A 27,497-nucleotide genomic window follows, 5' to 3' on the forward strand; every position below is an offset into this window, starting at 1 on the left:
AGTGTCCGTCTAGCAAGGCCAGGGTCGCTCCCACATCAGGGGAGTGACCGAGACAGCCCGGTGCAAGCCATGCCGCCTGCGCCGTCCCGCGAAGCCCCCCAGGCCCTTGGCTTTGCCTCCTCCGGTCTCGCTGGGAAAAAGGGGATTTAAACACGGGAGCGTGGGGGGTGCTTCAGCAAGTGGGACTATTTTGCATGTCAGTTATGAGCTAATTCCTAGCATTGATCTAATCGCAGTCCCCAGCAGAGATGCAAAATGTTTTTAATTGGTCCTGTGACTTTTAAAATGATCGTCTGATGAAAAGCTTTAAGTTTTACTATTGATTTAATGTTTAATATTAGGGGGGTGAATCTTTACAAATTTCCTAATCAAATACAAATCAAATGCTTTCATTGCCTGGCTGCTTTCCTTGTGTTGACTTGGTAATGTTGACAGTCTGGACCCAGCTGTATGTCTTTAAAAATTCAGATAAAATCTTACAGTAGAATGAATAAATCTGTAGCTTCAAGATAATAGCATTGGGAATGGTTCAAAGTAAGCAAGAAATCACCAGCTGAGTCAGTAAAAATAGACATAAACGAGAAGCAATAAATGTGTGGCTGAGATGAATAAGAATGATTTGCATGAAGTTGTTGGAGTTTTTTTCCTAAAGATTATATTTTGTCCTCTAAAGTGGCATATGGCTCACATGAAAGCTAATATTGCTAGTGCATGTGTAGGTTACAGTTTAGAAACCCTCTGAGAGATAAAAAGTAGCTTGGTGGACATTAATGCGTAGCAAACTGGCTTCCTTGGTGGAGCACATGGATACAAATTGGTAGTCCAGATAGAGCTGGAGGAGGGCAAGGAGCGTCCTTTGGGGCAGAAAAGGAGGCTTCTGTGTGTCGGGGAGGAACATCTGCTGCCTGGAGGGGAGATTTGTTGCTTTCTTGGGAATGTGTGCTCCCTGCCTTTCTGTTAAGGGGTGGGAAGGGGAGGATGATGCCGGCGCTGTGATCTGGGTGCAGAACCTCCTGCTGCTTCAAGGTAAAGAAAACTTTAGTTAAAATCTTGGAAACTGCTTGGTAAATGCTCTTTGCCCCTCGTTGCTGGGGTGGCTTTTCTCATCCCTGGTGTTTGGCATCTGCACCAAGGCTGAAGCGTCTGGGTTTCCCCGGGTCAGCGAAGACACGTGGGGGTCTGTGGAAGACGGTCATACGTAAGATAAATCGGATGGCTCATCCTCTGGATGCACCCGTCTGATTTTAGAGGTGCGGCAGTTTTTAGGTGGGCATCACTAGTACTAGCTGTTGGTCCCTCTGGAAGCCAGCGAGGCAAGGGTGGAAGCTAAGCAACCAACCAAGGTGGGTTTTTCTTTTTTCTGCTGAAGTCAGTGACAGCAAGATCAGCTGCCAGCTACGTAACCTTCTTCACACACCCAGTCCGATCTGGCGTCAGACGTGCGACGTGGGGAAGCACGCAGCTGGTATCGCTTGGCTTCCTTGCAGAAGGCCCTTTTGATTCACACTGGGACAACGTGACCAGTTCCACCCCTAAAAGTCTAATCCAATATCTAATAATCACTTTTGACTTTATTAAAGTTAGAGGGCTACAGCACTCTTATTTACTGCTTCCAATATTGCATCCAAAGCTAAGAAAATAGATTTAGAGCTGTAAGAGTCATAAGGACATTGGAGGGAAGAAAGAGTTTAAAATTGTAGCCCTGCATCTAAGGCATTATCTTTTTTATGACAACACATTACAAAAGTCTGGCTCTGCAGCTAAATTTCAAAGCCTGCACTTAGTTTCTGCATTTACACAGGTTAACAGTAGCCTGGAGATTTTTGTACTGATGGCCCCCAAAGAATATAGCTTTTAAGAGAGTAGAAGTGGCTTAGGAACTGTAAATGTGCTTCTGGGTTATCCTACACTGTAGGTAGCCAGCAAAATCAGAAGTTACCCAGAGGAGGCTAGCTGTGGATCTGCAAAGTACCCTGCAAAGTGAAAAGTACCTTTCTAAAGTTGCATGCTTGCATATTTGGTATATCCTCTGCCCTTCCCAGGTGGAAGTAGGACCTTGCTGGTCCTCAAGCATCAAATGCTGCTAAGTCTGCCTGCCCCAGTGCCGGCAAGAACAGTCCAGCACCAAGAAACAAATGGGTGCCAGCATGCTCCGTGGTCCACAGTCGATAAACTTTTCCAGCAGCACACAGATGCATATTAACTTCTTTGCCAAAGGCTGCAATTTTCCCAGATTACAGTGATCAGAACATGGCTTGTTTTACTGGGAAAACAAATGACCATTTTTCCTGTTCCCTGTTTGGGAGGCTATTGCGATCTAAAGAGGAACATTTTTTATAGGAACCTCTTGAATAAATATTGGCAGCTCCTCACCAGTTCCTAGTGATTAGGAAATGCAGGATGCTTTGAAGATATTCTGCAATAAACAGTTTTCTCTAGCATTTGTTGCATATTTAAGATCGTTATTCAAGGGAGAACTTTACTGTTTTCATAAATTATAGTTCATGTTTGCATTTAACAAAAAATACTCTTTTTTGCTGGCAGTGATTGGATGCTGAGCTGCTAAGACAGCCCAGCACAAGAACCGGTTGCAAGAAGGCAATGCGCGATCGGTGATCAGTTTAGAGTCAGCTGCCTGTGCCCCCGGCTTGCTCTCGAATGGCATGTACAGTCTAATTAGTTATAGAAGGGATTTTAGTGAAGAGTTGTAAACAGATCTAGGGGCCTGAAATAAAATCAGTCTGACTGTGGAAATTTTTCAGGATAATCATAAACTATTATTAGTATAATATGGAAGAGAGACCAAAGGACTTTTAACAGTGGGAAACTTTTAGCTTTCCACATCGTTCACACAGGAGAGAGGAGAGGTAAAAAGTCTGTGCCTGGCAGAGTGAGGGGCCAATGTCAAACTGGAATCACCTTGACCTAAAACAAACAGAAAAATGATAAGGGGCTTCAATTGGTAGTGAGCCTGCCTTTAATGGATTTTTTTTTTCATGTTTCTAAAGGCATTGTTTTTTCTGTGGTTAATGGTACTGTGGTAACTGAGGTACCAAAACACTCAGCAGGAAGCTGAAATGCATGAGTGAAATGCTGCTGTATTTATGAAAAAGTTCCTACAAAAGGAGCAACGCTTCGGAGGTTTTGGTGCAGTTTTATATGAAATCAAAGCTTTGTCAAGCAGATGTTTCTATTTAAAACCCCATTTCAACAGAAAGGCTGAGATTAACGTGATCTAATTTTAGCCACCTAGAAGTGTGCAGCCTGATTTAGACATCCAACCTCCCTCTGTAGTTAGTGAAGACAGACAAGTGAAGACGGCAAGGTGATCCGGCTCCATCCAGATGTGCCTCTCTCTCTTCTTGGGCTTGAGTGGACCCACTAAAGACTATCTGAAACTAGACCCCATGGTTATGTCCAAACGCCTGTCCCGGCCCAGGTGCGTTGGCTTTTGGTCTTCGTCGTGGTGGCTCTGGGTGGCATCAGCTCGGAGCAGGCAGCGTAGCCCTCAACGCCGTTCCGCTGGCCTGTTCGCAGGTTTGAAGGGAATCGGAGTGGAAGTGGGATTTGTTTCAGGCCTGAATGACAACTGTGGGGTGCTTCTCGTGCTGAGCTGGCTAACGGCATCTCCTCTTCTCTCTGCAGAATGAAACGTTCCCCACTCAGATGTTCGCCGTCTTCCTGCTGACCTAAGTGCCGAAGATTGCAGCTCCCCAGCAGCCGCGTCCTCACTGCCCTGCAAAGACGTCCCGGCGAGAAGTCCCTCCCCTCGCCCCCAGCAGAACCCAACCTGCTGCTCGGCTCTGCTTTCCCATTCATGGAAATGCCCCAAAATTTAAGCGGAGAAAATGGCTTCCCTTTCGCTCAGGCGCTCGTGTTTTCCAGCCCGCCTGCTCCAGTGGAGAACGGCTTGAGTTTTGACACGCCGAGCCCCAAGGATGCCTGTGACACGCTGCTGAGCAACGGCACTTTGTATTCCGGCGCGAGCAGCCCTTCGGACTCGTGCACGAAGCCCCTCTGCGACGCGGCCCCGGAAGAGAAAGCGCAGTACGGCGAAGGGATCAAATATGTGTCCGCGGAGGAGGAGGAACTCGCGTGCGGGTGGGGGGCCTTCACGCCCGGCTGTCTGCAGTTCTTCAACACACCCAAGGGCATCCTGTTTTTCCTCTGCGTGGCATCCTTCTTGCAAGGGATGACAGTGAACGGCTTCATCAACACGGTCATCACCTCCATCGAGCGGCGCTTTGATCTCCGCAGCTACCAGAGCGGGCTGATCGCCAGCTCCTACGACATTGCGGCGTGCATCTGCCTCACCTTCGTCAGCTACTTTGGGGGGAACGGCCACAAGCCGCGGTGGCTGGGCTGGGGCGTGCTGGTCATGGGCCTCGGCTCCCTGCTCTTCGCCTTGCCCCACTTCACCACGGGCCGCTACGAGGTGCGTTTCTCGGAGGACGTCGGCGTGTGCCCCTCTAACCAGAGCCTGGCCTGCTCGGAGGCGGTCTCCAGCCTCACGAACTACAGGTTCGTCTTCATGCTCGGGCAGTTCCTCCACGGCATCGGAGCCACTCCGCTCTACACTCTTGGCGTGACCTATCTCGATGAAAATGTCAAGACTAACTACTCCCCCGTGTACATTGGTAAGTTGAGCAGCTTCTGGTGGAAGAACTTGTGCCCGGATCTGTTGGCTTTGCTGGTGGGAGGGAAAGCCGGTCCATCTGTGTTGGCACCGAATAGGCAGCGTTGAGAAATTTCACAAGGGATATTCCAAGTCTTTTGTTCTAAATAACAGACGAGATGAAAATCAGAGAGAAGCAGCAGCTGCTTGGAAGGTTTTGATTATTTTCCCCCCCTTGCAGTTATTTACAGGCAGGAATGATTTTTACAAGTGCTGAAATAGTCCTGCTGAACCCGCCCTGCAGACCTGGAGGTGCCTTCCACTGCAGCGCAGGTGTCGGCCTGGGAGAGCCCTCAAGCGCCAGCAAATAAAAACATGATGTTTGCTTCTCTCTCTGGCAAGCAACCACGAGGTTCTCGCCAGCCTGCCGTCCCGGGGGTGCTGCCCCGTGAGTACCGCGGCACGAGGAGGACGTTCACGGGAACGTTTCAGGACTGCTGTAGTGTAAAGGACAGTGAAGCTTTACCAAAAAATAAGCTTAGTTCATTGCACTATTCTGTCTTGCTGATCATTTCACAGTTGCCAAATATTTATAGCACACTTAGGTAAAGTAGTCAATGATCTTTCCACAGCAGTGAACCAAACTAAGTCCCAGTGCTGCAGCATTTAGCATAGATGTTGCTTATCACCGTTGGCGGTGAGACAACACCTCTGCTCACCACGCCGGCAGTCGGTGTGTGTTTGCGGGGTCACATGCATCCACGGTAAATAACAAAACAGTAACTACATAACCGTGTTTTTCCATTGAATTCAAGAGTTTTTCAAAGGGGCAAAAGAAAAAACCTCATCAGAGCTTTAGCACACCGTACTTTGCTCCCCTTCCACTGCCACTCCGCAGCGGGTGCTCAGCCTCCGCCGGCCCTGCGCCCGTCCGCGCGGGGAGAGCCGCGTGGGCACGGCGTTCCCCAGTTTGGGGCCGTTTTTAACCTCGGGCCGTCCCCGAGGTCACCCTTCCCCGCAGTTGTCGTTGTGCTGGAGTCTCGGGCGGTGCTGCCGGCGCCTCCCCGAAATGCTGCCATTCCTCTAACCTTGCTTTTTTTCCCCTTTCAGCCGTTTTCTACACTGCTGCAATCCTTGGGCCTGCAGCGGGTTATCTGGTAGGAGGAATGTTTCTAAATATTTATACTGAAATTGGCAGAGAGTAAGTCGCTAAAAAATAATCTTGTTCCTTTTCCTTTACGCTATATGTTTCCTTTGGGGGTCAAAAAAACGTGGAGGCTGGCGAGCGTGCCCGTGGCGCCCGGCGGCCTTCCTCCCGGCAGAGTGCCAGCGGGCCGCGGCGGGGGGGCGAAGCGCGGACGCTGTCGCTGCAAGAAAATTGCTCACCGGCCTGTCAGCCTGAATCGGTCCTCACGCCGTCCTGCTTGCTCTAATTGGGCTGTGAGCAGCAGGTGAATTTTTTGAATGAGTTGCCTGATTTGGCAACGCTGCCAGCTCTGCCAGTCTTCCCCGCCGTGATCCAGCCACACTTATTCCCTCCTTGCAGGGTTTTTAATTTAGTGTTTTCTCCTGTTACCTCGCAGTCCCTTTGGCAAACGAATGGGTTGAAAAGGGGGAGTGGGTCTCCGGGGGCTTCTTCTGGGGGAAGGAGCGGGAGGTGTCCCAGGCTTTCTCCCAGAGGATGGGTCTGGGATGGGACCACGATCACGGCAGCCCCCAAAGTACAAGTGAAATCTGAAGAGGTGAATGTGCAAGCTAGGGCTTAAAGGAGGGTTAACTAATGTAATTTCCTGAGCAGTTGGTCATTAAATCTTGCGCTGTCCCGTAGGACAGACTGCGCTGGGGTGCGGAGGCAGTGATGGCTAGTGTGTCAGTCTCAATTTCGGGAGCTTTAGGTTTCTGCTAGGAAACTTTTTTCTGCCACCTCCCTTTGGTGTTACTCAGGCAAAACGCCTAAACAGCCCGACGCTCAGCATCCCGCTGAAATCCAGACTTATCTCTGTGGAGCTGGGTCTTGGCCTCGGTTCCCCGTGCCCCGGCCGTGCTATGGCGAAGCCGCTGATGCCGGAGGTCTGCTGGGGCGGGCACGTGGAAGGGGTCGGACGTGGCACGGGGCCGGGGCTGCCTTGCGCAGAGAGCCCCGTCGGCCCGGCAGGCCTCACTTCTCCCCCGGGAGCTGCACGCGTGGCGGAGCAGCGCACCGGTCCTTCGCCTCTGTTCATACGCGAAGGGAACCACAGGTCCCTCTGAACTGGAGGCCCATCTCGGGGCTTAGTTGCAAGAAGCAACTCTTCCCATGTGGCAGCCGGGAGGGGGTTTCGGTGTCCCCACGCTCGCGGGAACGTCGAAGCCCCACGCCAGTGCTAGGCCTCCTTCGCTGCCTCCCCCGCGCTCCTCCGACCTCTGCCAGCGTTAGCGGGAGGAGAGTCGCGCTCTCCTGCTGTCTCAAACCGCCGCCTTTCTCCCTTGTGTCCTTCTCTTGTTGTGTTTCTTGCAGGATCGACATCACCCCGGAAAACACGCTCTGGGTGGGGGCCTGGTGGATCGGCTTCCTCGGGGCAGGAGCGGCCTCCCTCCTCATCTCCATCCCCATCCTGGGTTACCCCCACCGCCTCCCAGGTACGCCCGCCGTGAAACGCGGCGTCGCGGGGGAAGAGGGCTGGGTTTTCGCAGCACTTCATGTCGCCCCTGCGCTTTTGGCCAGTTCAGGCTGCTGCGGTTGAGCAGCCGTCAGCTGCCGGGTCGCTCTGGGCAGTTGGATCTGATGAGGCTGTAAATAAGACCTTGCAAATCAGCTCCTTTACACTGGCGTGGGAAGAGGGATCTGCCACCAGAACTTAATTACCCCGGGGCAGAACAGCGCGTCCCTGTTTGCTCGAGATTTGCCTTCTGCCGATGCCCCCCGTGTCCTTGTGCTCCCATTCAGGCTCGCGTGCCGTATGCGCTTGTGCAAATAAGGAGGAGGAGCAGGGTTCATTTTCCCTGTGGGCTTGGCCCTTCTTGCGCAGCTTTGGTCTCGCATCTGCCACTGTGATGCCTCCGCTTCCTTCGGCCTCTCTGCTTTGGCCTTTTGTTGTCATTCGCTGCCCGCTCGCACAAACGCCGTGTTTGCTGGCGTCGGCAGATGTGCAGCGCATCGGCTTCGCTCCCGCCTCCCTCCCTTCTTCCGTTTGGTGATGCGCCCAACTCGTGTGTTGGACACAGGGCAAAGGGGGAGGAAGCGACAGGCGGAGAAGGAGGTTCTGGTGTTTTAAAGTGTAAATCGTGCACTGATCTCCCACCTTCAGCTTTCCAGCGACCTGATTCCCCGCTCTGCTGCTGCCTTGTCCCACTCATCATAGGGATTGCAGAGGGAGGGGAGACTTCCTCGAGACCAGGCTGGTGTGGAGCACAGAGATCTCCTATGGGCATTAGGTGTCACGGGCAGGGTATCGGGCACTCCTTGCCGATTGCTGGGAAAGAGAGGGAATGCAGGCATGGGAATGCCTGGAGGAAAGCATCTGTTGGAAAAAACAGTCCCTCTCTGGCAAGGAAATGCTGCTGAGCAGTCACCGAGAGGCTGAGTTGGGCGGGCTGGCAGGGGATGTTGTGTTGCATTTTCCCCCTGTGAATCCACCACTTGCACAGCATCCGCATCTTGTATCTCACGTGCTCTTCACGCGTTTCTGCCTCTGGTTTTCAGGATCCCAGCGCTATACTGTCATGAGGGTGTCGGAGGCCCATCAGCTGAAGGACGGGAGCCACAAAAAAGCATCAGATCCTGACTTTGGCAAAACAGTCAAAGATCTGCCTCGGTGAGCAAACCATCCCATGCGTGGCGTTCGGGGAACTCTCCCCGTAATCAAGAGGAATGGGCCCAAATTCAGCTTGCTTTCTACAATTCTAGTTAAAATATTTGCCCATCTGCAAATATAACGATTACACTTTCCTGCAAAGGAGTTTGTGAAGAGCCTGATCTCATCAGCTGCCAGAGGCTTTCAGCTTGTTTTGAATAAATGGCATTCACCAGTTCGCAGCTCAAAACTGGGCAAAGTGGCTTAAATGGAAATTCTGGATGGAGAGGGAACAACAGGCAGTCTTGTCTAGCGTTTTCAGAAGCTCTTTTCCCCCCATGAAGAAGAATCACCGACAGTCATATGCAACATGCTAGGTTTTACAGAGTGTGGCTTAGTGCCAAACTCTAAGTGATATTATGTGTGCAGACATTGCCATTTAATTCTCTCTCCTCAGTGACATTATTTCTTCCTGTCTGCTCGTGTCTGGCCTCACCTGGCACAGTTGGGTGTTGTCCGATGTCTCTTCTTCTCTGTCTCCTCTGAGCTTTTCTTTCTTCCCTCTTATTTTTGTCTCATCTTAGATCTCTGTTTTGTCCTTTTAATGAGAAAAGAGGGGGAGAGAAGATGAAAATGAGTCTTACCAACATTTCAAATTCAGGAAGCAAGATATCCTTGACTGCAGCTTTTGGTTCCCTTTCTGTTTTATTCTTGGCTTCCTTTTTGCCTTTCCATCTTCCAGGCACCTTTTATGTTTTTTTTTCTTCTCACCTCTCCTGCAAAGCAGTGATAGAGCAGCGCGCTTGATCACAGGGTCGCTGCGTGACTGTGCGGCGCATGCAAGCACGCCTGCGCCAAAGTCAGCGTAGTAGGAAGCGGCTTAAAGGAGTCCTGGAGCATTGGGTAGGAGCAAGCAAGGGACCAAACTAAAATGCAGTCTTTTAACCTGGGAACACTTGCCATGGATCTTTGAAGTCTTTTATGATTTTTTTGTTTGTTTATTTGTTTTTTTTTTTTTTTTTGGTGAGTAGTATTTACATGGAGAATGGGGAGATGCTTCTCTGTTTACAGCCTGGTGTTAACTGAATGTGTAAGATGTGGGTATGGAGAGAGACTTTGTGTCACCTGGGTATCATTTCCTTTTGCAAGGCAAATTGGCCATCAGTAAGGGGATTTCTTCTTTCTGTACCTCTGCCAGGACTATTCTTAAGGGAAGAACTTGCGTCTCTGTGTGACAGCTGCACAACGCAAACATTAAACATTATCAAATCTTATGCAGCTGCCAGCAATTATTTTTGAACTTTAGGTGGGATATTTGCTTTTGTTCTGGCAAAGGAGGACTGAAGCAAGTGCTCAGAAGAGTATTTTTCAGCACTAGTCAATCTGTATTGTGCCAAAGCAGCTTCTGTCATAGTAAGGAATAGTTTGAAGTTGCAGATTGTATAGGCAGTTTACCAGGGGTTAAAGCAGTTTTATGAAGGATATTACATTGAACACATTTCAATATTGTTATTAAATGGCATTCTTGACTGGGTGCCATTTTCAGAGGTCACAACTTATTCTCTACACGGAAATTAAATTCAAAACCTGCATTTAAATAATGTTATAACTAAAACCAACACAAACAGGGTAGCTAAAATGGCTGAAACGCAGTGCTTTATACTTTCCTTGCCTCACTTGAACAAAGCTCTCATTGATTCTTGGTGGATGCATCTGAGCGAAAGGTGCAGAGTTAACTCATCCTTGGGGAGCATCCCAAAGCATCGTTCCTGTGCAACGAGCACCTAAAGGTGGGCAACTCCATTTACATCAAACCAACAAGTCGGATCAGTCCAGATCATAATGCGGTTTTTGTTGTTTTAAAACCTCAGAAATGTTTCCTCTTTTGAAAACGCAAACCCAACAGACTTCTGTGTTTCCCGGTTTTGATTAATCAAAGGGAAGTGCCTTAAAGGGATGCTGTTCTAGAAACTTGCATTAAAGAAGAGATCGCATATGCGAGCACAGCACTTGTGTTTGTGTGAACCCGTGCGGAGAACCAGGACTAAGGACTCCGTCGCTTTTCTTTTAATAAGGGATCAGATGCTACATGTTTTCTCACGTTACAGAATTAAGAGTCCCACAGAAGATAATCAGAAATAATGATGGAATAAAATACTGCTCCATGCTGTCAGGTCCTCTCTAAGAGAGCGGGCATTGCTTAATGAATTGCTGTGTTTACAGCGCTCCCAAATAGCAGGAATTTACAGGAAAGCAGCCCATACAGCTTAAGCCTCTGCTCTGAAGAGACTTCAGTCTTAATTCTTGGGTTGAAAGGGCCTGATAAAATAGCATTTTCATTTATCTGTTTCTATCTGCATACTTTTTATTTATTGCATGCTCCAGTCTGGTCGCTTATATGAAATATCCCCGGATGTCCGAGCGGAGGGGTTTGAACGGAGTGCACATATAGCTGTGCCAAGGCAGGACGGCAGAGCTTTGTCCTAGCTATATTTGTGAGGACCATTGCATGAGTGAAGAGCACCCCTGTGTACCCGCGTGAGTAATGACTTGCAGGAGCAGACTTTTCTACGTAGCAGGATCCCTCTCTTGGCAGTGCTGAGCTTCCCGCAGTCCCTTGGGCTGCAAGGATGGAGCACAGTCAAGACTTCAGAAGAGTTAGGCAATTTCTGGGTATGATTAAAATCCTGCTGATAGCAACGAAAAGATCTGTGTTGACTTTGTTAACCATTTATATGCAGCAGTAACTCACAGCTACACCTACAGTCTGCAAACAATAGATGAAATGAGGCAGTCCTTAATCCTAGTGCTGGAAGGAGTTCCTCCGTGTTTTCCTACCTGCAAGTCTAGCCCATAACCTTTGGCCAACGGACTCAAAATCACACCTAACGCCATGAAGTAACTCCCCCCTTTTCTCTTGAATTGTGAAAAGGTGGAAGCATTTGTACAAGTTAGGCATCAGCCAAGAGTTCCAGAAAATGCGTTTTCTAGCTAAGAGGTTAGGCTTTATGCTTGCAAGTAAAGCACAGTTGAAAAGGTTGGTCCTGGAGAACTGTTTCGTAAATGGAACTAATCCTAACAGCTGGACAGTGGTTATTATAAAGCCTGCTGATATCGAGGTGTAAGAATGTGTGGTATTTGTGTCTTTCAACTTCTTTATCCCTTTTGCTGTAATGAACTTGTCCACTTCACATGAGTAACATTGCACAAATCCCTAAAATCCTGGTGTATCTGATGCTGCGCCTCAGCACGTCTCACACTCGTGTGTCCTGCGGTAGCTTTTCTCCCATTCCCCGTTTCTCCCAAAGCGGTAACTGTGAGGTGGTTCTGGCTTCCAAGGCCACGAGCAGCCCGCTGCATCCCCGTTGCTGCCATCGCTGCAGAGCGAGCCGCGTTGTTCCCATTTTTGATGCAGGATGTTTTGTTGCAATGCTTGGCGTGCTCGTGCGAAACTTAGGGAAAGTTATGTGGCAGAATTTCAAGCTAGTTACAAAACAATCCCTGCAAAACAGTGAAAACCCTCTTAGTCCAATATCCGAGAGAGTGGAAGATAATTGAGACCATCCCGCCCGCCTGAGGGGGTTTCTGTGTCTCGGAAATGGAATCATTTCTGAGTCATCTTTCTGCATATAAATGATACATGGCAATTTTTCAGGAATATCTATGTCTCTCTCTTAAACCCAGTGGGTCAAAAAGAAAACATTTGCTCAATTTACACATTAATCTTAAAGTAAAACTGGGCCTAGGTTGTGGGAGAAAGATCGCTTTCTGTTTTCCAGTGGGATATAAGGTATCTTGAAGATGCTTCTTCCATATGGAAAGGTTTGCTTGGCATTTCCCATGAGCTGCAAAACACCTGTGGTTAAAAGAGGTTGTTACTCTCAGGAGTACCTGGGCACGCATGAGTAACATGCGTACATAAACATGAAGAGAAACTTTGTTCCCTGGTCTTGGGGACAGACTTGAAATCAAAATGTGCCACAGAGATTCAATTCCTGTATATTTGTCCTTGCCAGGTCAGTCCTGCTCCTTTTGAAGAACCCCACCTTCATCTTCCTCTGCTTAGCGGGAGCCACCGAAGCCACCCTCATTGCTGGCATGTCCACATTTGGACCCAAGTTCCTCGAGTCTCAGTTTAGTTTAAGTGCCTCTGAAGCTGCTACTTTTTTTGGTAAGGAAACCAGTTCTCTGCACTGTTCCTGTACCTTTTGCCTGCAAACACAAGAGCGCGGTCACCCGTTTCGAGTGGAAGCAAACGCACCTTGCAGCTCATTCAGGGGCAGGTTGTCGTTTTCAGCGATTAGCTATTCAGGATCATTTCCCACCAGCACATCTGTACCAAGTGCATTTTCAGAGCTGTGCCTACTGGCACTAGCAAGAAACACATTGCCTCTAGCCATGTGCAACCCTCCAAAAGAAGGCAAAACAGCTCGTAGTCTATTCCTCCTTATGCATTACCAGGAATCGTTACCAATAGCCTCTAACGAGGACAGTCTGAACTGTGGAGCGTATTTACCTGTCACAGGCACGTTGGATCTGGGCTCGGTGGGGTCTAGTAAACGCTGCTATTGATGATATGCTCCTTAAACAGCCAGGTTTTAGAGCTCTGGGTAGAAAGTGTTGCCTTATCAAGTTCATGGCCTGTTATCTGAGCTGCTACAGAGGATCAGCTATCGTTGCTTTCTTTGTAGCAAAATCCACTGAACTCCCACCAAAAAGCAGCCAAAGAGTTACTGTCATTGCAGAAACCCTGCAGTTAACATGTGCAGATGCACAGAAGCTCCTTGCTGGCATTTCTAAACTTGTTTGTGGGTTTTTCTTTTTTCAGGTTATCTTGTTGTGCCGGCCGGAGGGGGAGGCACATTCCTGGGAGGATTTCTTGTGAATAAATTTAAACTCCGCTGCTCAGGAATCATCAAATTGTGTTTACTTTGCACAGTGTCAAGTCTGCTGGCTATTTTCATCTTTTTTATTCACTGCCCTAACATGCCTATGGCAGGAGTAACCCAGATGTACGAGGGAAGGTAATAATAATCCTATGTCTTGTACTATGTGACCATGGTCAGAAAATAAGGATAACTCCAAATGTGCGGTACTAATTTTATTCATGGGTTAGCATGTGGGTGATAGAAGATAATGTCCAGTGTGACTGCATGGTCAGTCTCGCAGGCAGAAACTGAGGGTGAGAGCCATGTCCCCAAAATACAGATGTCCAAATTTATGCAGTTAATCTGCATTTATGGAACAGGCTCCTTCTATAGTCCGGGAAATACCAGCACCGCCAGAGCATGATGGACACTGCTGTTCAGGTGCCCTCACGAGGTCCCCGGCTGTCTCCAGTGGCTATGAAGATAGCATAGGTCACTGGTTTAGACTACAAGTGGGAATCTCCTGTCCAAATGGAGACGTCTCCCTACGAGCTGGTCTTCTAAATTCCCTTTGTAGCTGCGGGAAACGGGCACTTCCAGGACACGATTCTTGTTTCACGTTTAAAATCAGGGGAGATGAATGAAACCCTTCCCCAGCCTGGTGTTCTGCCTGGGCCGTGCTCCCTGGGGTGGCTCGGCGTTAGCATCTCCGATCGTCCCCCCTTCTCCTCTGGTTCTCCCCCGTTTCCTCCTGGAAAAAGTGGTTTGAGGCCTGACCGCCGCCGTGTTTCTGCAGCGCTTTGCCGGGAGGCCGCCTCAACCTGTCGGCAGCGTGCAACGCCGAGTGCGGCTGCCTGCGGCAGACCTACAGCCCCGTCTGCGGGCGCGACGGCGTCATGTACTACTCTCCCTGCCACGCAGGGTGCAAAGCGTCCAGAAACCTCAGGAGTGGCAAGAAGGTACGTCTGCAAGTGCCGTGCATGAGCAAGGCATCGGCACGGGCTCTGTAGAGTGTTTTGGCTGGTCTGCAAACGCCTGCACAGATCTGAGCATCACTTTGAGCCTGCGGAAAAGGCAGAGGTGGCTCAGGGAAGGTGGGGCGTACCCGAGAGCCAGGCACCACCTGGGAGGAGGGTAGAAGGTCCCCTGGGGTCGGGTACTGGGGAGGCAGCGGTGACACCCAAGGGCCGCCCGGTAAAGTCCATTTCTCTTATTTAATAACCTTGGCTGAAAACAGAGGTGTGTCAGGAATGCGGCCTGATTTCTGGTTCTCTCTGCTTCAGTAGCAAAATCAATGGGTTTCCACCCTCCCTGAATTTTTGTGTTTCCAGCCCAGCTGTGACCATCGCTGGGCTCTCCCTGACAAACTGACCGTGAGTGTTCGTTCCCCAGGTCTACAGCGAGTGCAGCTGCATTGCCGAAAGCCACCGCCCCGGCGAGGCGGAGGCGGGGAAATGCACCTCCTCTTGCGCAAAAAGGCCCCTGCTCCTCTTCTTCATGTTCGTTGTGATCCTCTTCACCTTCCTAAGCAGTATTCCCGCTCTGACAGCAACTCTGCGGTAAGCACGGGATCGTGGCTTCGTGTGCCGGTGCCGCAGGAAACCCCAAAAATCCCCATCTCCGTCTTATCTCGCTGGCTGTAGCCATGCGGAGCAGGGGATGAAAACAACCTCTTGCAGCCTAGCTGGGAAGGCAAATACGAGCATTTGCAGCTCTGTCCTCTGCGCTCGCGGCGAAGCGGTTAGCCGTCGGGCACCCAGATGTGCTCCCCACTCGCGGTGGAGGAGGCGGACGTTGCCCGGGGTGAACCTCCGTCTCCAAAGGGGAAGGAGGCCCCGGCTGCGGACGAGGCTGTCGGAGCTGAGCGTGGTGCTGGTGCGTGGACGGAGGTGCTGGCAGCCCCGCAGTGTTTTCCAACGATCCCTTTTTTTTGTTCCCTAGGTGCGTCCCCGACAGGCAGAGGTCGTTCGCGCTCGGGATCCAGTGGATCGTAGTACGAACTCTAGGTAGAGTACAAAGGGAATTTGTGTGCCTAGATACGGGCTGTTGGTTTGGTGGAGCACATCTGACGCTGTTATCTAAGAAGAAAGCTGTAGGGTTGTAAAGGAGGGGGATAAAACATACGATGTTGAAAGGAGGATCTGTTCTCTTGCCTGTGCGCTCACAAAAGGGTAATTACCTTTGCATACAGTTTGCAAAGTGGAGCAGAGAGCTGAACATAGCAAACAGCTCACACAGCTCTGGGGCAACATAACAGAAAGGTCGAGCAGGTAGAGGATGCAGATGTTTAGGTGCTTTTAGAGACTAAAAGCTCCTTTTGGTTGGTCTCTTCCTTCGGTCATCTTTGGAAGGAAGAGTCTCTAACCACCCAGCTGGCTGTTCAGATGAAAAGGAAGAATTTTTAACACATCTCAGAAAGGGTAAAGGCAATGGAGGTCCTGGCAACGTGCCCGTATTTTAAGAACAAAAGGAGTAGAGGTGCTGAAGGCCCTGTGTGTATGTCTTTAACCCTTGTGCAACCTGTAGGCCAGGATGGGTGAAGGATTCACCGGACTGTGTGTTCTTAAAACTCGGTGTGTTTTGGGTGCCGTTTTGCTATGGGCTCCTTGGGAAATCGCAGCCCTACAGGTTGCAGGTTGTTTGCTGAGTCCCAGCAGCAGCAGAGCCCAGTGCACTATGCAAGGCTGGCAGAGAGATGCTGTGTAACCTGAAGGTCCCTTCTCCCTCCCCGCAGGAGGCATTCCCGGCCCCATCGCCTTTGGGTCGATGATTGATAAATCGTGCCTGCTTTGGCAGGACCAGTGCGGCGAGCAAGGTTCCTGCTATGTTTACCAGAACTCAGCCATGAGCCGATACACCCTGATTGCTGGACTCGTCTACAAGGTGATGCCGACTGTTTCCTTTTCTGATAAAATGAACAGTACTGTAGGAGGCAGCATTTTGCAGTGGGAGAGGATTTGGGAGAACTGTGTTATGTGGATCTGCCCGTAACACAAATTATACTGTAATTCAGGAAATGTTCTTGCTAAAGGCAAAGCTCCATTTGCTTCTTGCCATGTTATGGTGCTTCAGGCACCATCATTCTCTTACACACTCATTATTTTCTAGGCTTACAGTTTTTGTTGCAGCATATGAAAAATCTCCTCTTCTAACAATTACTAAAGTGACTTTTGCTGGAAACGGAGTTAAATACATGACTGCTGTGTGTTAGTGAGAGTGAGAGAGGTCGTTGTGGGCAAGCTGTAAATAACCATTTCCCAATCACTGCTAGAAAATATGAGAGCTTAGCTGCGTGTTTCATATTTATTAGCTCAAAAGCATCATTTTAACTGCTCCCAAACAAGCACTTGGCTTACAGAGTAGGCTTTAGCAGTTGCTGTGATAAAGAGGCTTTCAAAATCCTTTGAAAAAATAGCTCTGGTGGTGTTGGTCCGCAGCGCACTGTGCTCCAGGTGTTTATCTGTGCCTGAACAGCCTGACAGGTGCTCAATGTCTCACTGCTGTGGAGCCCAATAACGTCGGATTTTTGCCATATCTGGCCCTGCTCCCCAGCTTAGCCTTCACTCTCATCTCCTCCCCAAAAACTCGTCTGCAAACCTCATCCCAAAAGTGAGCAGCTGCCCCTGGACAAATTCACACCCTTGATTCGGAATTGCCCGCTGGTGCCAAAAATGCCAGACCTGTCCTCGCAAATTTGGAGACCTCTGATTTCCATCCCTGGCAACTGCTTGGCTTGTCCTGGGGCCGAGCGCTGGGGTCTCCCCTCGCGCCGGCGGCTCGGGGTGCTCGAGGGCACCGCGCGGTCGGACGTCGTGCTGGAGCTGCAGTTGCTTTGCTGGGTTGCACCAGCTGAGGACTGGGCCCAGTTTGGGGAGTGCAAGGAGGATGCTGGGCTGAAGCGCTAACGGGTTTCTTTGTGGCTGCAGGTGCTGGGAACCGCCTTCTTTATGGTCTCCTGTTTACTTTACAAACCACCGCCAGCAGAATCCGCTCCGGCAAGCTCGGGCACGTCTGAAAATGGCAACTGTGACCTCCAGGAAAACAAACCTTCGCTCCAGACTGAAGAGGATGAATAGCACTATAAATGTGCAAGTGACTGTCTCTCTCTCGGTCTCCAAAATACTATGAGAAGACATTATTCAGTTCCTAGGATTTTTTAATTAATAGTAATATTACTGCTTTTTTAGCTCGAGAAGGATAATTTAATTAACCACTGGTGTGCTTGCTATTTTCTTAACAGCAGAAGCACATTTAAAGTTGTGCGCTGATGCCATATGCAGTTATTTAATTTTATTTAAAGAAAGGGCTACTATAGCTTTATTCCATGTCTGTAACAAGCAAGGACCACATCCTCCACTAGTGGAAGCAGGCACCAGTAACTCCAATGGAGTGCGTGTGGCTTAAGCCACCAGAGGATCTGGTCACTAATATCTCCATTATAAAGCCAAGTGTAGCAAAGCTTGCGCTGAGGCTGCTTAGGCCTGAAAAGAGACCTGCTGTCCTGCAATCTGCATTGCAAAGAGGACAGCTGGCCCTTAGACTACTGTACGCAAAGCAGGCAGCCCAGACGGTGTCTTCTTTCTCCCCGTGACGCATCCAGCATCGCTTGCCCTCCGCGCCAGTGTGCTCTGGCTGTGCTGAACTCTTCTGTTCAGCATCTAATTGTGAGAGCTCATATTACGGTGCAATGGGAGATAGGTTTAAGACGGGATTTGTCTAGCAAATTCATCAGTACACTACAGGTAGCAACCCCTGAGTGCTGTCAGATGCTGTACTTTCCCTGCCTGGTTTCACTTGCAGGATTTACGGCGTGGTGACACTTCATTTTTGTTGTGTTGTTTAAAGGCCTTTCGTAATGTACTGTACAAAACTTGAACTTATTTCTTGCTGTTATTCCTTGGATGCTTTGCTGTGGGGTGCAGGAACACCTAAGATACGGATCTATGCAAAGCTTCTCTTTGTTTGCTCTGTAAAGACGTTGTTTTGGAGTATATGTGAAAAAACAGAATGAATTTCATTGTTTTCTGTAGACTTCTGGCTTTAAGGGAAAGCTTGCCATAATGACAGACCTTGTTGTGTGAAGTGGGTGCTGGACTGTAACCGGCCCGTTGTTTGCAAACAGAGAGCGCAGTGTTCTCCAAATGGCCTTCGAATGTGCACTTGCAATATTGAACACGTGTCGTTTCTAAGGGGTAAAGAACAGGATTTCGGTGTCTGACAGGCGCACGTCTGGGTTCCAGACTTCCCTATACATCCCCAATCAGGCCAGTTTACTGCTTAGTCTGCCGATATTTGCACAGACAAAAAATCCAGGTACAGCTCCGGGGGCAGGCGACGGCCCGTGGGAAGGCTGGGGCCGACCCGGGAATCCTGCACTGCATGAAAGCAGCTCGCGGGGCAGGTCGCACAGTGCTGAGCTGCATAACTGGCACTGATTTTGTGCCAGGTGCTATTTAGAATTACTCTGTAGATATTTTGTATATTTATGTTTTCATAAGCAGACGCAGGATGGGAAGCTGGTTTTAGTTCGTTATCAAAGGACCAAATCCGCTCCGAGTGAAGGCAAAGCCTGCTCGGGGTTGAGCCTCTCCCCTTGCAAACGGGGAATGCGGTGCTGGGGGTGTGGACGAGGCTGAGGTCGATCTTCATCCCCTGAGTGGCTTTAAAGAGCGCAAACCTCTTCCATTCGCAGATCCTCTTCAGCCAAAGCCCGGGAGCTAGCTTGCTCTTTCAAAAGTCCAGATTTGCCAACCGTCGTCTAGCGCTGGAAGGACTTTGGTGTCTCTGGTGACATGGTCACTGCTACGAGACCTGGGAGCGTTAACGGTGAGGTGGAGGGGGGCTTGGTCTGCTTGAGCATCAGCAGCCGGTGCCATGTGGAGGGAGGGGGCAAGGGTGGCCACAGCACCAGGCTCACGCTTTTTGCTATATTGCAAACCTCTGAGTATGGTTTTGGGCACAAAAGCGCATGCTTTGGAGCACGTGCACCTCTGAGCAGCCTCTCCCCGGAGGTGGCCGGGAAGGGGACGGGCAGGTGGCCACGGGGGACACTGGGAGCTGCTTTTCCCAAGGGCTCGTAGGCAGGAATTAACCCCAGCAGTACAGAAATGCCAAAAGATTTTCATAACCACCCGGTTTCGTAGCCACGTGCAGCCAGGAGCGCATCCCTCCTGCCCTGTCCCAGCGATCGCCCTTCGCAGCTTACGGACACTTCGGCTATGAGCAGGGATCTTCAGAAGGGGGAAATGCATGAATGTATTTTGGGAACATATTTTATGTATGATGTATTTATGAAAGGTAGAAGCTGTGTTGTTTTGTTTCTTTTTTAATATATACATATATATATATATATATATAAATGGATATTGCAATGCAATTCTAGTGTTTATAAAATGAGCTTTATCTGAATGTGTGTTTCAAGAGCAAAAGAAAACCTCGCAGGGTTCTGGCGGCTTATTATGTCGATGTGGGACTGAAAGGTCTTGGGCTTAATGAAGTAGCAAAAATGTGTTCTTATTCCATAAACATGTTATGTAGGTGTACAGGTAATTAAAAAAAAAAAGAACTATTTGAAAGTATGTTTCCCAATCTTGTATAAAGTATTATATTGCTATAAAAAGAATAGAAATATAACCAGTATTTCACAGGTGCTTTTGTGCGTGTCTTTCGTTAGCTGTCCCTCGCTCTGAGGTCCCCGGCAGCTGGAGACCTTCCCAGCCACGGTCACTGCAGACCAAGCTGGACCCGGCGTAGAGGGTCCTCGAGGCTTTTCCCTTGTTGCCACCTTGTACCGGTGCCTGAGCTGGGCCAACGAGGGTCTGAGAGCCCATCCCACGAGGCGAGTTTGGATTTAGGTCTGTGTTTAAATCGAGGTGTTAAATAAAGCGTCTCTGGGATAGGAAGTTCCAAGCAGCACCATCGTGCTCGCCGGACTGCAGGTGCTGCTCGATACGCCGTGGGTTTGTGTCTTCTGCTGGCTGTCCTCTCCTCCCGAGAAGGAGAAGGACACTGGCTCTCAAAGGCAAAGTGAGGTTTTGGGTTGTTAAGGAAGAAGAACCGAGGGGGAAAGGTAAGTAACCTGCCGTCACTCGTTTACACGCAGGGCAGCCCCGCCGAACCACCGAGTTTCTCCCCGACCAGCCCTACGCAAATGAGGTCAAAGTCCTGTGCTACATATGATTCACTTTAGGGCTGGTTCGTTCCGTTAAAGGGTACAAATAAACAATGCTCAGTATCGAAGACAACCACTGGGGAATAAAAACAAATGAATGCACGCAAGTGAGTCCGAGCAGGAAGAACAGACTGCTATTTATTGGAGAAAGAAACAAGGCAATCAATGAGCTGTTCTCCCAAAGTGGAGACTTTGTGTGGAAGCTTCCTGCAGATTTTAAAAGGACGGTGAAGAAAAGCTTTGAAGAGCTGATTTCGCAGTGTCCACTTTCCTCCTCCTCCTGCCACGACTTCTCTAGGTGCTGGTGCAGGGCTTCTTCCCTCCGGGTCCAGCCCCGCTCGCGCTGCCCGGGGATTCCCACGTTTCATCCCTACGTTACGCCCCAGAGCTTCATTTTTTCCCATGGATTGAAACGGGAGTAAATAAACGTAATTCGCTTTTAATACTTGGATTAATCTAGTCCAGCAAACAGCCTGGGGGGGGGGGGGAAATGAGTGTCCTGCTCTGATTGCATCAAAACAGCAGATGCTAAGGGTGGCCTTTCCGGGCTGGTGCCAGACCCCCGTCCCACCTGCGGACGGGTGCCGCGGTCCGGATTTCGCGTGGGCTGCCGGGGCCGGGGCCGGGGCCGTGCCGCTAGATGGCAATGCAGACGGCAGCCTGGCAGAGCCGCGAGGCGAAAAGCAGCTCCGTTCGCTTTATCATTATTGGTGACTTTTCCCAGCATCTCCGTGCGCTGCTTACGAGCAAGCGCTGGTTCTTCTAGGTGAGGTCCGGATGCAGATCGATACATCGTGTTGCAGATTTACACCAGTGAACTTGCAAATATTTTTTAAAAGACATGAATAAGGTGCAAGATAAGCTTCTAGCACCTGAAAAAAAGAAAAAAAAGAAAAGAAATCAGAGATATTTCCAGGGAAAACAGACATCATTTGTAACCAGAATGTGATGCACCATGTAAGGGTCCAGAGAGCTGTACTATCTGTATGAGACTTTGACAAATTTATATTCTAAACCTTCCCTTCCCAAAGCGGGATACAACTAAGGCCACTTCACTCTTCTTCACTAATTGCTACCCACAGCTGGAAAATTGCAATGCTCCCGAGATGGCAGAGTCCCCGCCGCGAGTGCTGCCAGGAGCCGCCCGGCTGCGCAGGGGCCGAGCAGGATTATAACGAAGCTTCACGGTCTCAGATGAATTGGAAGCTCCCTCCCGTTACTGCAGCTTTCCCGTCACAACTAGCCCATCCCCACGGGAAAGGAGAGGAAAAGGGGAAGATTTAGGAGTTGCACTGTGACACTCCCAGCTCTGCTGCTGAGAACAACAAAATTAAGGTGCCTTAAAGGCCCATGTTCTTCCTGAACGGGCACCATGTGCTGCCGGAAAATTGTCTCTTGATTTGGGTGTCTGAAGTAGCCAGAATCGCTTGCAGGTTGGGGTTTTTACCTCCTTTTTCCCTATTGCAAAGTGGCTCCGGCCCGTTACCCAGCCGGCCTCCGCGGGCAGTAACGGCAGGAGCTGCCGGGGACCGGGGTGGTTCCTCCCAGGAACGGGGAGCTGAGGCAGGACCGGCCCCCGCGGCGGCAGCGGCTCTGCAAGCGGCTGGCGTAGCCGAGGGAGCAGCCGGGGCTTCCCACGCTGTCCCGAGCGCTGGACGGAGCAGGCGAAGGGGCAGCCCAGCGCTCGCTGCCCGCCGGCAGGTTGGTTCCCATCACCCACTGAATTTTATCCCGAGGGAATCAGCTGCTGGGAATTAGACACTTGCTCCTGCAGCAGGGAGGAACAGGCCAGCTCCGCTCCCGTCCGGGTTACCTGGAAGTGCCTCCTGCTCTCCCAGAGACCGACGGAGATGTCGGAGCTGCCGGTGTGATGCACGGAGCTCATCCGCGGTGCAGCTTCCCCGCGAAGTTGCGTCTGCACAGCAGAGCAGGTGCTGGAAGAAAGCACAAAAACAGGTCTAAGCAAGGGATCTAAAAATGCATGCAGATCTGTCTAGTGCCCTGGGTGCTCCTTAAAGCATAATCTAAATGTGAAATCCAGTGGGCTCATTCTGTGGGAGAAAGGGCCAGGAAAAATCCTCTGTTTTGCATGCTCTTAGCGTGGGGCTTTGTGGTGCGCACGCACAAAAGCGCATCATCTTGGCAGTGTTGCTAACGTGTTCCTGGGCGTTTGGGAGACGCTTTGGGTAGCGGGGCCCGGGGCCTTTCAGCAAACACGACTTGCAAATGGCTAAAGACTGAGCTCAAAGGGGAGAGCAAGGCTGCTGCGGGGCAGCGGTGCCCCGGCCTCGCCGTGAGCCCACAGCGGATGCAGGATATAGCAGCAGCCCCAACTACTCGAGCGGGATTTGCCGACGGTGCCCCGTGGACCATCTGCATTTGGCAGCCACAGGATCAGGCTCCCCAGGGCTGATCTCCCCTGGCTTAGGGCAGAAATCGAATGGGCTGAAATCAGCTAAGCTGCACAGAGCAAAAAAAGCAGGAGTGAATAATGAAGCTATAGGGGGTCAAATCTTTCCTGCTCCGCAGGATGTCCTTGTTTGTTTTTATCACGCAGGAAAAAAGCTACCTGCCTTTTCCATCGGTTGCGATCGAAACTTGTTTGGGAGCACGGAAAAGCACGGGGAGCTCTGCACCAGCTGAATTTAGCGGCAAGCCTTTTATTGAGCCCAGCGGGCTTTGGAGCAGGCTCGCAATTAATACTTTTCCTCTCCTAGCTTGCTTTAAAACCAGGCAGAAACACAGGCCGGCGGCAGACTGAAGGATGTGCCGGCACCTGGCCAGCTGTGCGGCACCGGCACCCAGGTGCAATGCGGCTGCCGCAGGGGTGAAAATTAGGCTGTTCGGAGTTTCCTGTTGGGGGGTGTTAAAACACATTGCGTGGGACAGGCGCTAAGGACGAGCGCGTCGGCTTTGGCTGGCACCTCGGATCGGTCCGGTGCCGTTGTCCCGGCTGTGCTCGGCAGTGATTTATCCAGCGCCAGATGCCCCATTCCCGGCGGGATTCGAGGGAGCACGACACACGGTTAAGGCAGGAACCACTGCCCTGACTTAACGCACGGACGGGTTGGCAGGTCCGGTGTCGCGATGTGCCGGCCAGCTCGCGTCCTCCTGCAGCCACTTCGGCTGTGTCGCGTCTCGCCTGCTTCATTACCAAGTAACACACGCTGAGTTAATTAAGCATCCCGAGAAATCACCTAAAAGTAGCTACACTGGGATGGGTCCCTCAACCCCCCCGTCACAGACGGAGCCTTTCCTGCGTGGGGAAGCAGAGACACTGTGAAATTGATATTGCAGCAGGTCAATGAAACACGAGCGCGGCAGTAACTATAGAAACTGCAGCTGTAGACACGAGTGTCAGACATACTAATCTGCCTGGTTCTCGCCGAATATGAGAAATGTCGTCTCGCACTCTTCCAGCAAGCTGGTTTAAAAACACCGAATCTGCTCTGAGTGGGGCACGTGAAAGCACAGGTAAAGCCGTCCACAGCAGCAGAGGCAGGAGTTGAAAACCACGAGTTGTCCCAGCCTTTGCGGCATCGCAGATAAAATCTCCCCAGCAGTTAAAACCAGCCACCCAAGCAACAGCCAGGAAAACTGTGTTTAGCAGGACAGGTGAACTACCCGCGACCTTCGCATGCCGCCTTTCTTGGGGATGGAGACAAATTCACGACTTGCTGCTATTTATGAACACGGGGCAGTAAATCACTGTAACTGTAACTAAGCCAGGAATTTGCATATAATAAAAGGTTCCTCTGAAAATTTCAAATCCTCTATTTTTTTTTCCGCTAGGAAACTTTCCAAATGGCAAATTTGTTATCAAAACTGAGCCTTCCCCACCACAATATTAGCTTCGATGACTCAGACGACAAACGCTCCTTCCAGTTATTCCCAGCCCGCTCCACTTAGCAGCTCCTCACTTCCAGGCTTCCTCAAGTACCATGGTCTTCAGTGAACAAACAAACTCATTTAAGTTCAGACTTCACAGCTGACCCCTCCAGAAGGGCATTAATTAGGCTGATGTCGTGGCCATTTGCTAATACGCCCAGCTTTTCCTCCGTGCTTCCCTTTCCATCATCATCTTCCCACAGGTGCTGCCGGTCCAGCAGCAGCACGGTTTGCAGCAGGTTTCCCAGCGGTGCCGCGCGCCGGCCAGCCGCTTTTTCCAGGCTTCCACACTTGCCGTTCGTGTATGAATACAAATAAACCCAGAGCATCCCGTTATTCTTTCAGTGAGTGACAAGGTGCAGATTTTGGCCCCGTTTTCCCTCGTCCTATCCCTACCAGAGGGAATGAGGAAGTTTCTTATAAACACACTGACAGCTGAAGCTCCAGACTTTCTTGGAGAGCTTGCGTGTCATTAAGGTTAATATTAGATGGGTCTAAACTTGCAGATGAGCTGCTTGTAGGCTTTTTTTCCAAAATGCTTCGCCCTGCTACCTCAGGGACGGCTCCTGTGTTCCCTTGGCCCAGTTTTCCCAGGAGAGCTGAAAACAGCCAGCAGTTAGGCAAAGAAAAGCCCAGAGTGAGGACAAGGATACGAAAAGCCCTGCAGTGATGACCCGAGTGCTTCGCCGCCAAGAAAAACTTGCAGAGCAGATTAAACAGCGCCAGACACAACTGATCGAATTTTGTGCTCGGTTCCTACATAACCATTGTTCCATTTTGTTTCTGCTTTTTTTTGAGGGACAAAAAATGACTTCCAAGAAGCCTTTGCAAGCAGTTATATTTACAGAGCTATTTTTGCACTCATTGACTCTGAAGGGAAGCAGTGGGAAAGGCGCTGCGACTTGGTACATTATGATCTGACTCACCGATAAACCGTTCAGCGACTCCGTTTCCCAGACTGCCGCTATTTTCGTTTGGCATTTGTTTGTTATTGTGCTTCCATTCGGCACGCTTCCCCCCAGCGCCTGCCTCCTGGCATCGCTTTTCATCTCGGTGGAGGGGAGAAACCAAGGGCTGACCAGGTCGAGGAGAAACCCCGTTGCGAATGCCGCCCCGAGCCGCGGGTCAGCCGGGGTGGCACCGAGGTCTGCGCTTTATTCCCGGCTCCATCTCCCAAAACCGATGGCACTTGCTTGGGGAAGACCGGGGCGAGCAGCTTCCCTGCCTGCAGAAGCAGAGGAGCCCGTGCGGCCGGACCACGGACACCAGAGGGGCCGGAGCAGGTTTCACAGCACAAGCGTCCACCTTGCCTTCCCGCTGGCCTCCGGATTTTGCATTGCAAACAGCAGGAAACGGGAGCAGGAACACGCCTAAACGCAGAGCGGGCGAGAGAAATAGCTGAGAAGGAAAGATCAGATTACGAATTAAAGATACTGGATATGTAATTACTGGAGAAACCAGCTGAGAGCATGTAAATGCTGAAAGAGATTAAACAGGAAACACTCATTAACTATCACCATATTTGCTTCCTTAATATCCTGCTTAGCTAGATGAATCCAAACACAATATGTGCCTTTAAGGGAGCAGAAATTACTCCCCCACCAATGCCAAGTGTTTTTATTTAGGATTCTTTCTATGTGCATATGTAATTAAAACCCCTAAGCAGCTGCCTGAAGAAGTGAAAATACATCATTTCCTACCTGCAGCCGATCGAACGTTATAATTGAAGCAGGCAATTAATAAGACACCAGAGAGAGATCACTCATGCTAACCTTTCCTCTGCGCGCCGGCCTGCCAACGCGGATGTAATGGGCTTTCCCTGCCTTTCGCTGCCGCCCCGAGCTCTCCATCCGCAGCCTGGTGCGCTTTTCTCTCACCAGCACAAGGGCATGAAATTCAAATAGTGCCCTTGCCGTCAGCTCTGCGGGCAAATGCGTTCGGTGCAGCTTCCCTTAGCACAGCCAGGCACTATAGGCAGAGCCAAAAACCGCCCCGCTTCGCTCTCCCGCTGCTTAATTAGGTCTTAAAAACCTGGGCGATGGCAGTGAATGGGCCCCGACTGGAAGTCGCCTGAACGTTAGAGAAGATCAAAGCTAGATCAAAGCTAAATTTTGACTTACTATAACGCGAAGACCAGGTATATTAACTCGACATGCTATATCAGATCCAAATGCTGCCAAAGTTTGACAGATTCAGTCCTGACTACGGAGCGGATTATGCACATGTTCGTGCATTTGCTTAATTTTAAGAGCATTAGGATTGAATTAAAATATGAGGAGGGCTTGATCTTAGATATCGTTGTTCAGTGCCCGAGTAATCCAGCCGAGTTACACTGAGCAGGTGCTCACGTGCTTTGCTGGGGCTGGGTCTAGCGCTCGAATCCGTTCCCAATCGCCCCCTAAATTCTGTGCCTACAAAAACCTCCTGCGAATTGGAAAGTTTTACTTGTCTTTTAACAAGGGAAAGTGCAAGAGGCACAATTAATACCATCACACATACTAAATATTGCCCCATTCCTACACATTCATTCAATAGTACGGATTAAGTTCCAAGTGATGCAATGTTTGTCAGCTGCTCTTCTCCTAATTAATCCCCTTTGGTGGGTAAACCCTGCTGCTACTGGGTCTTCACTGGGTCTTCAGAAGTGCTCTGAATTCCAGTTTTGCTGTCCAAAGAATAAACAAGCAAAGAATAAAATATTTAGGGTACCCCATAGCTACAGGGAGCGAAGGAGCTTCCAAAAATCCCCTGCGGCTCGTCCTCCGGCAGCAGCGGTGCCGTAGCAGCTCCGCGCGGCCCTTGCCTCGCTGCCGTCTCGCCTGGCGCCGAGATGATTTTCCCATGTTTGTGTACAGTATTATATGTTGCATTAGGAGCTGCTAATTTCGATAATATCACCACTGTAATTAGGAGGAACAAGTGCAGAAAGAAAAGCACTCCCGCAGCGCACAGGGAAAATCATTAGGCTGGCTTGTGATTTCTCCTAGCTTGCTTTATCTGATCGGTAAATAAATACATCCATACATAAATTCTCAAAGTCCAGCTTTTCCCAAAGCAAATTCTCCGCTGAGAGAATATAAAAAACATCATCGTTTGATGCAGTAAGTGGCAAAAAACTACTTGACATTTTTCATTGTGAATATCAAGATTGTTTTCTTGCCATCGCAAATCCCTGGGGATAT

The 27,497-nt window shown here is 50.1% G+C and overlaps 1 protein-coding gene across 2 annotated transcripts in view; it reads left to right on the plus strand.

Annotated features, from left to right (window-relative positions):
- The window catches only part of SLCO4A1 (solute carrier organic anion transporter family member 4A1), a 30,996-nt gene extending 11,090 nt beyond the window's left edge, over window positions 1–19,906 (plus strand). For both annotated transcript variants that reach the window (XM_026092920.2, XM_064521610.1), the window contains exons 2-12: window positions 3,646–4,637; window positions 5,726–5,816; window positions 7,113–7,234; window positions 8,298–8,409; window positions 12,405–12,559; window positions 13,217–13,412; window positions 14,053–14,215; window positions 14,649–14,815; window positions 15,198–15,262; window positions 15,991–16,139; window positions 17,183–19,906. In XM_026092920.2, coding sequence (XP_025948705.2) covers window positions 3,818–4,637; window positions 5,726–5,816; window positions 7,113–7,234; window positions 8,298–8,409; window positions 12,405–12,559; window positions 13,217–13,412; window positions 14,053–14,215; window positions 14,649–14,815; window positions 15,198–15,262; window positions 15,991–16,139; window positions 17,183–17,332 — 2,190 coding nt within the window. In that variant the 5' untranslated portion in view covers window positions 3,646–3,817 and the 3' untranslated portion in view covers window positions 17,333–19,906. The remainder of the gene's footprint in view (window positions 1–3,645; window positions 4,638–5,725; window positions 5,817–7,112; window positions 7,235–8,297; window positions 8,410–12,404; window positions 12,560–13,216; window positions 13,413–14,052; window positions 14,216–14,648; window positions 14,816–15,197; window positions 15,263–15,990; window positions 16,140–17,182) is intronic.
- Window positions 19,907–27,497: the final 7,591 nt, after the last annotated feature.

Source organism: Dromaius novaehollandiae, chromosome 16 (genome assembly GCF_036370855.1).
Source record: "Dromaius novaehollandiae isolate bDroNov1 chromosome 16, bDroNov1.hap1, whole genome shotgun sequence".
In the NCBI taxonomy this organism is placed as follows: domain Eukaryota; kingdom Metazoa; phylum Chordata; class Aves; order Casuariiformes; family Dromaiidae; genus Dromaius; species Dromaius novaehollandiae.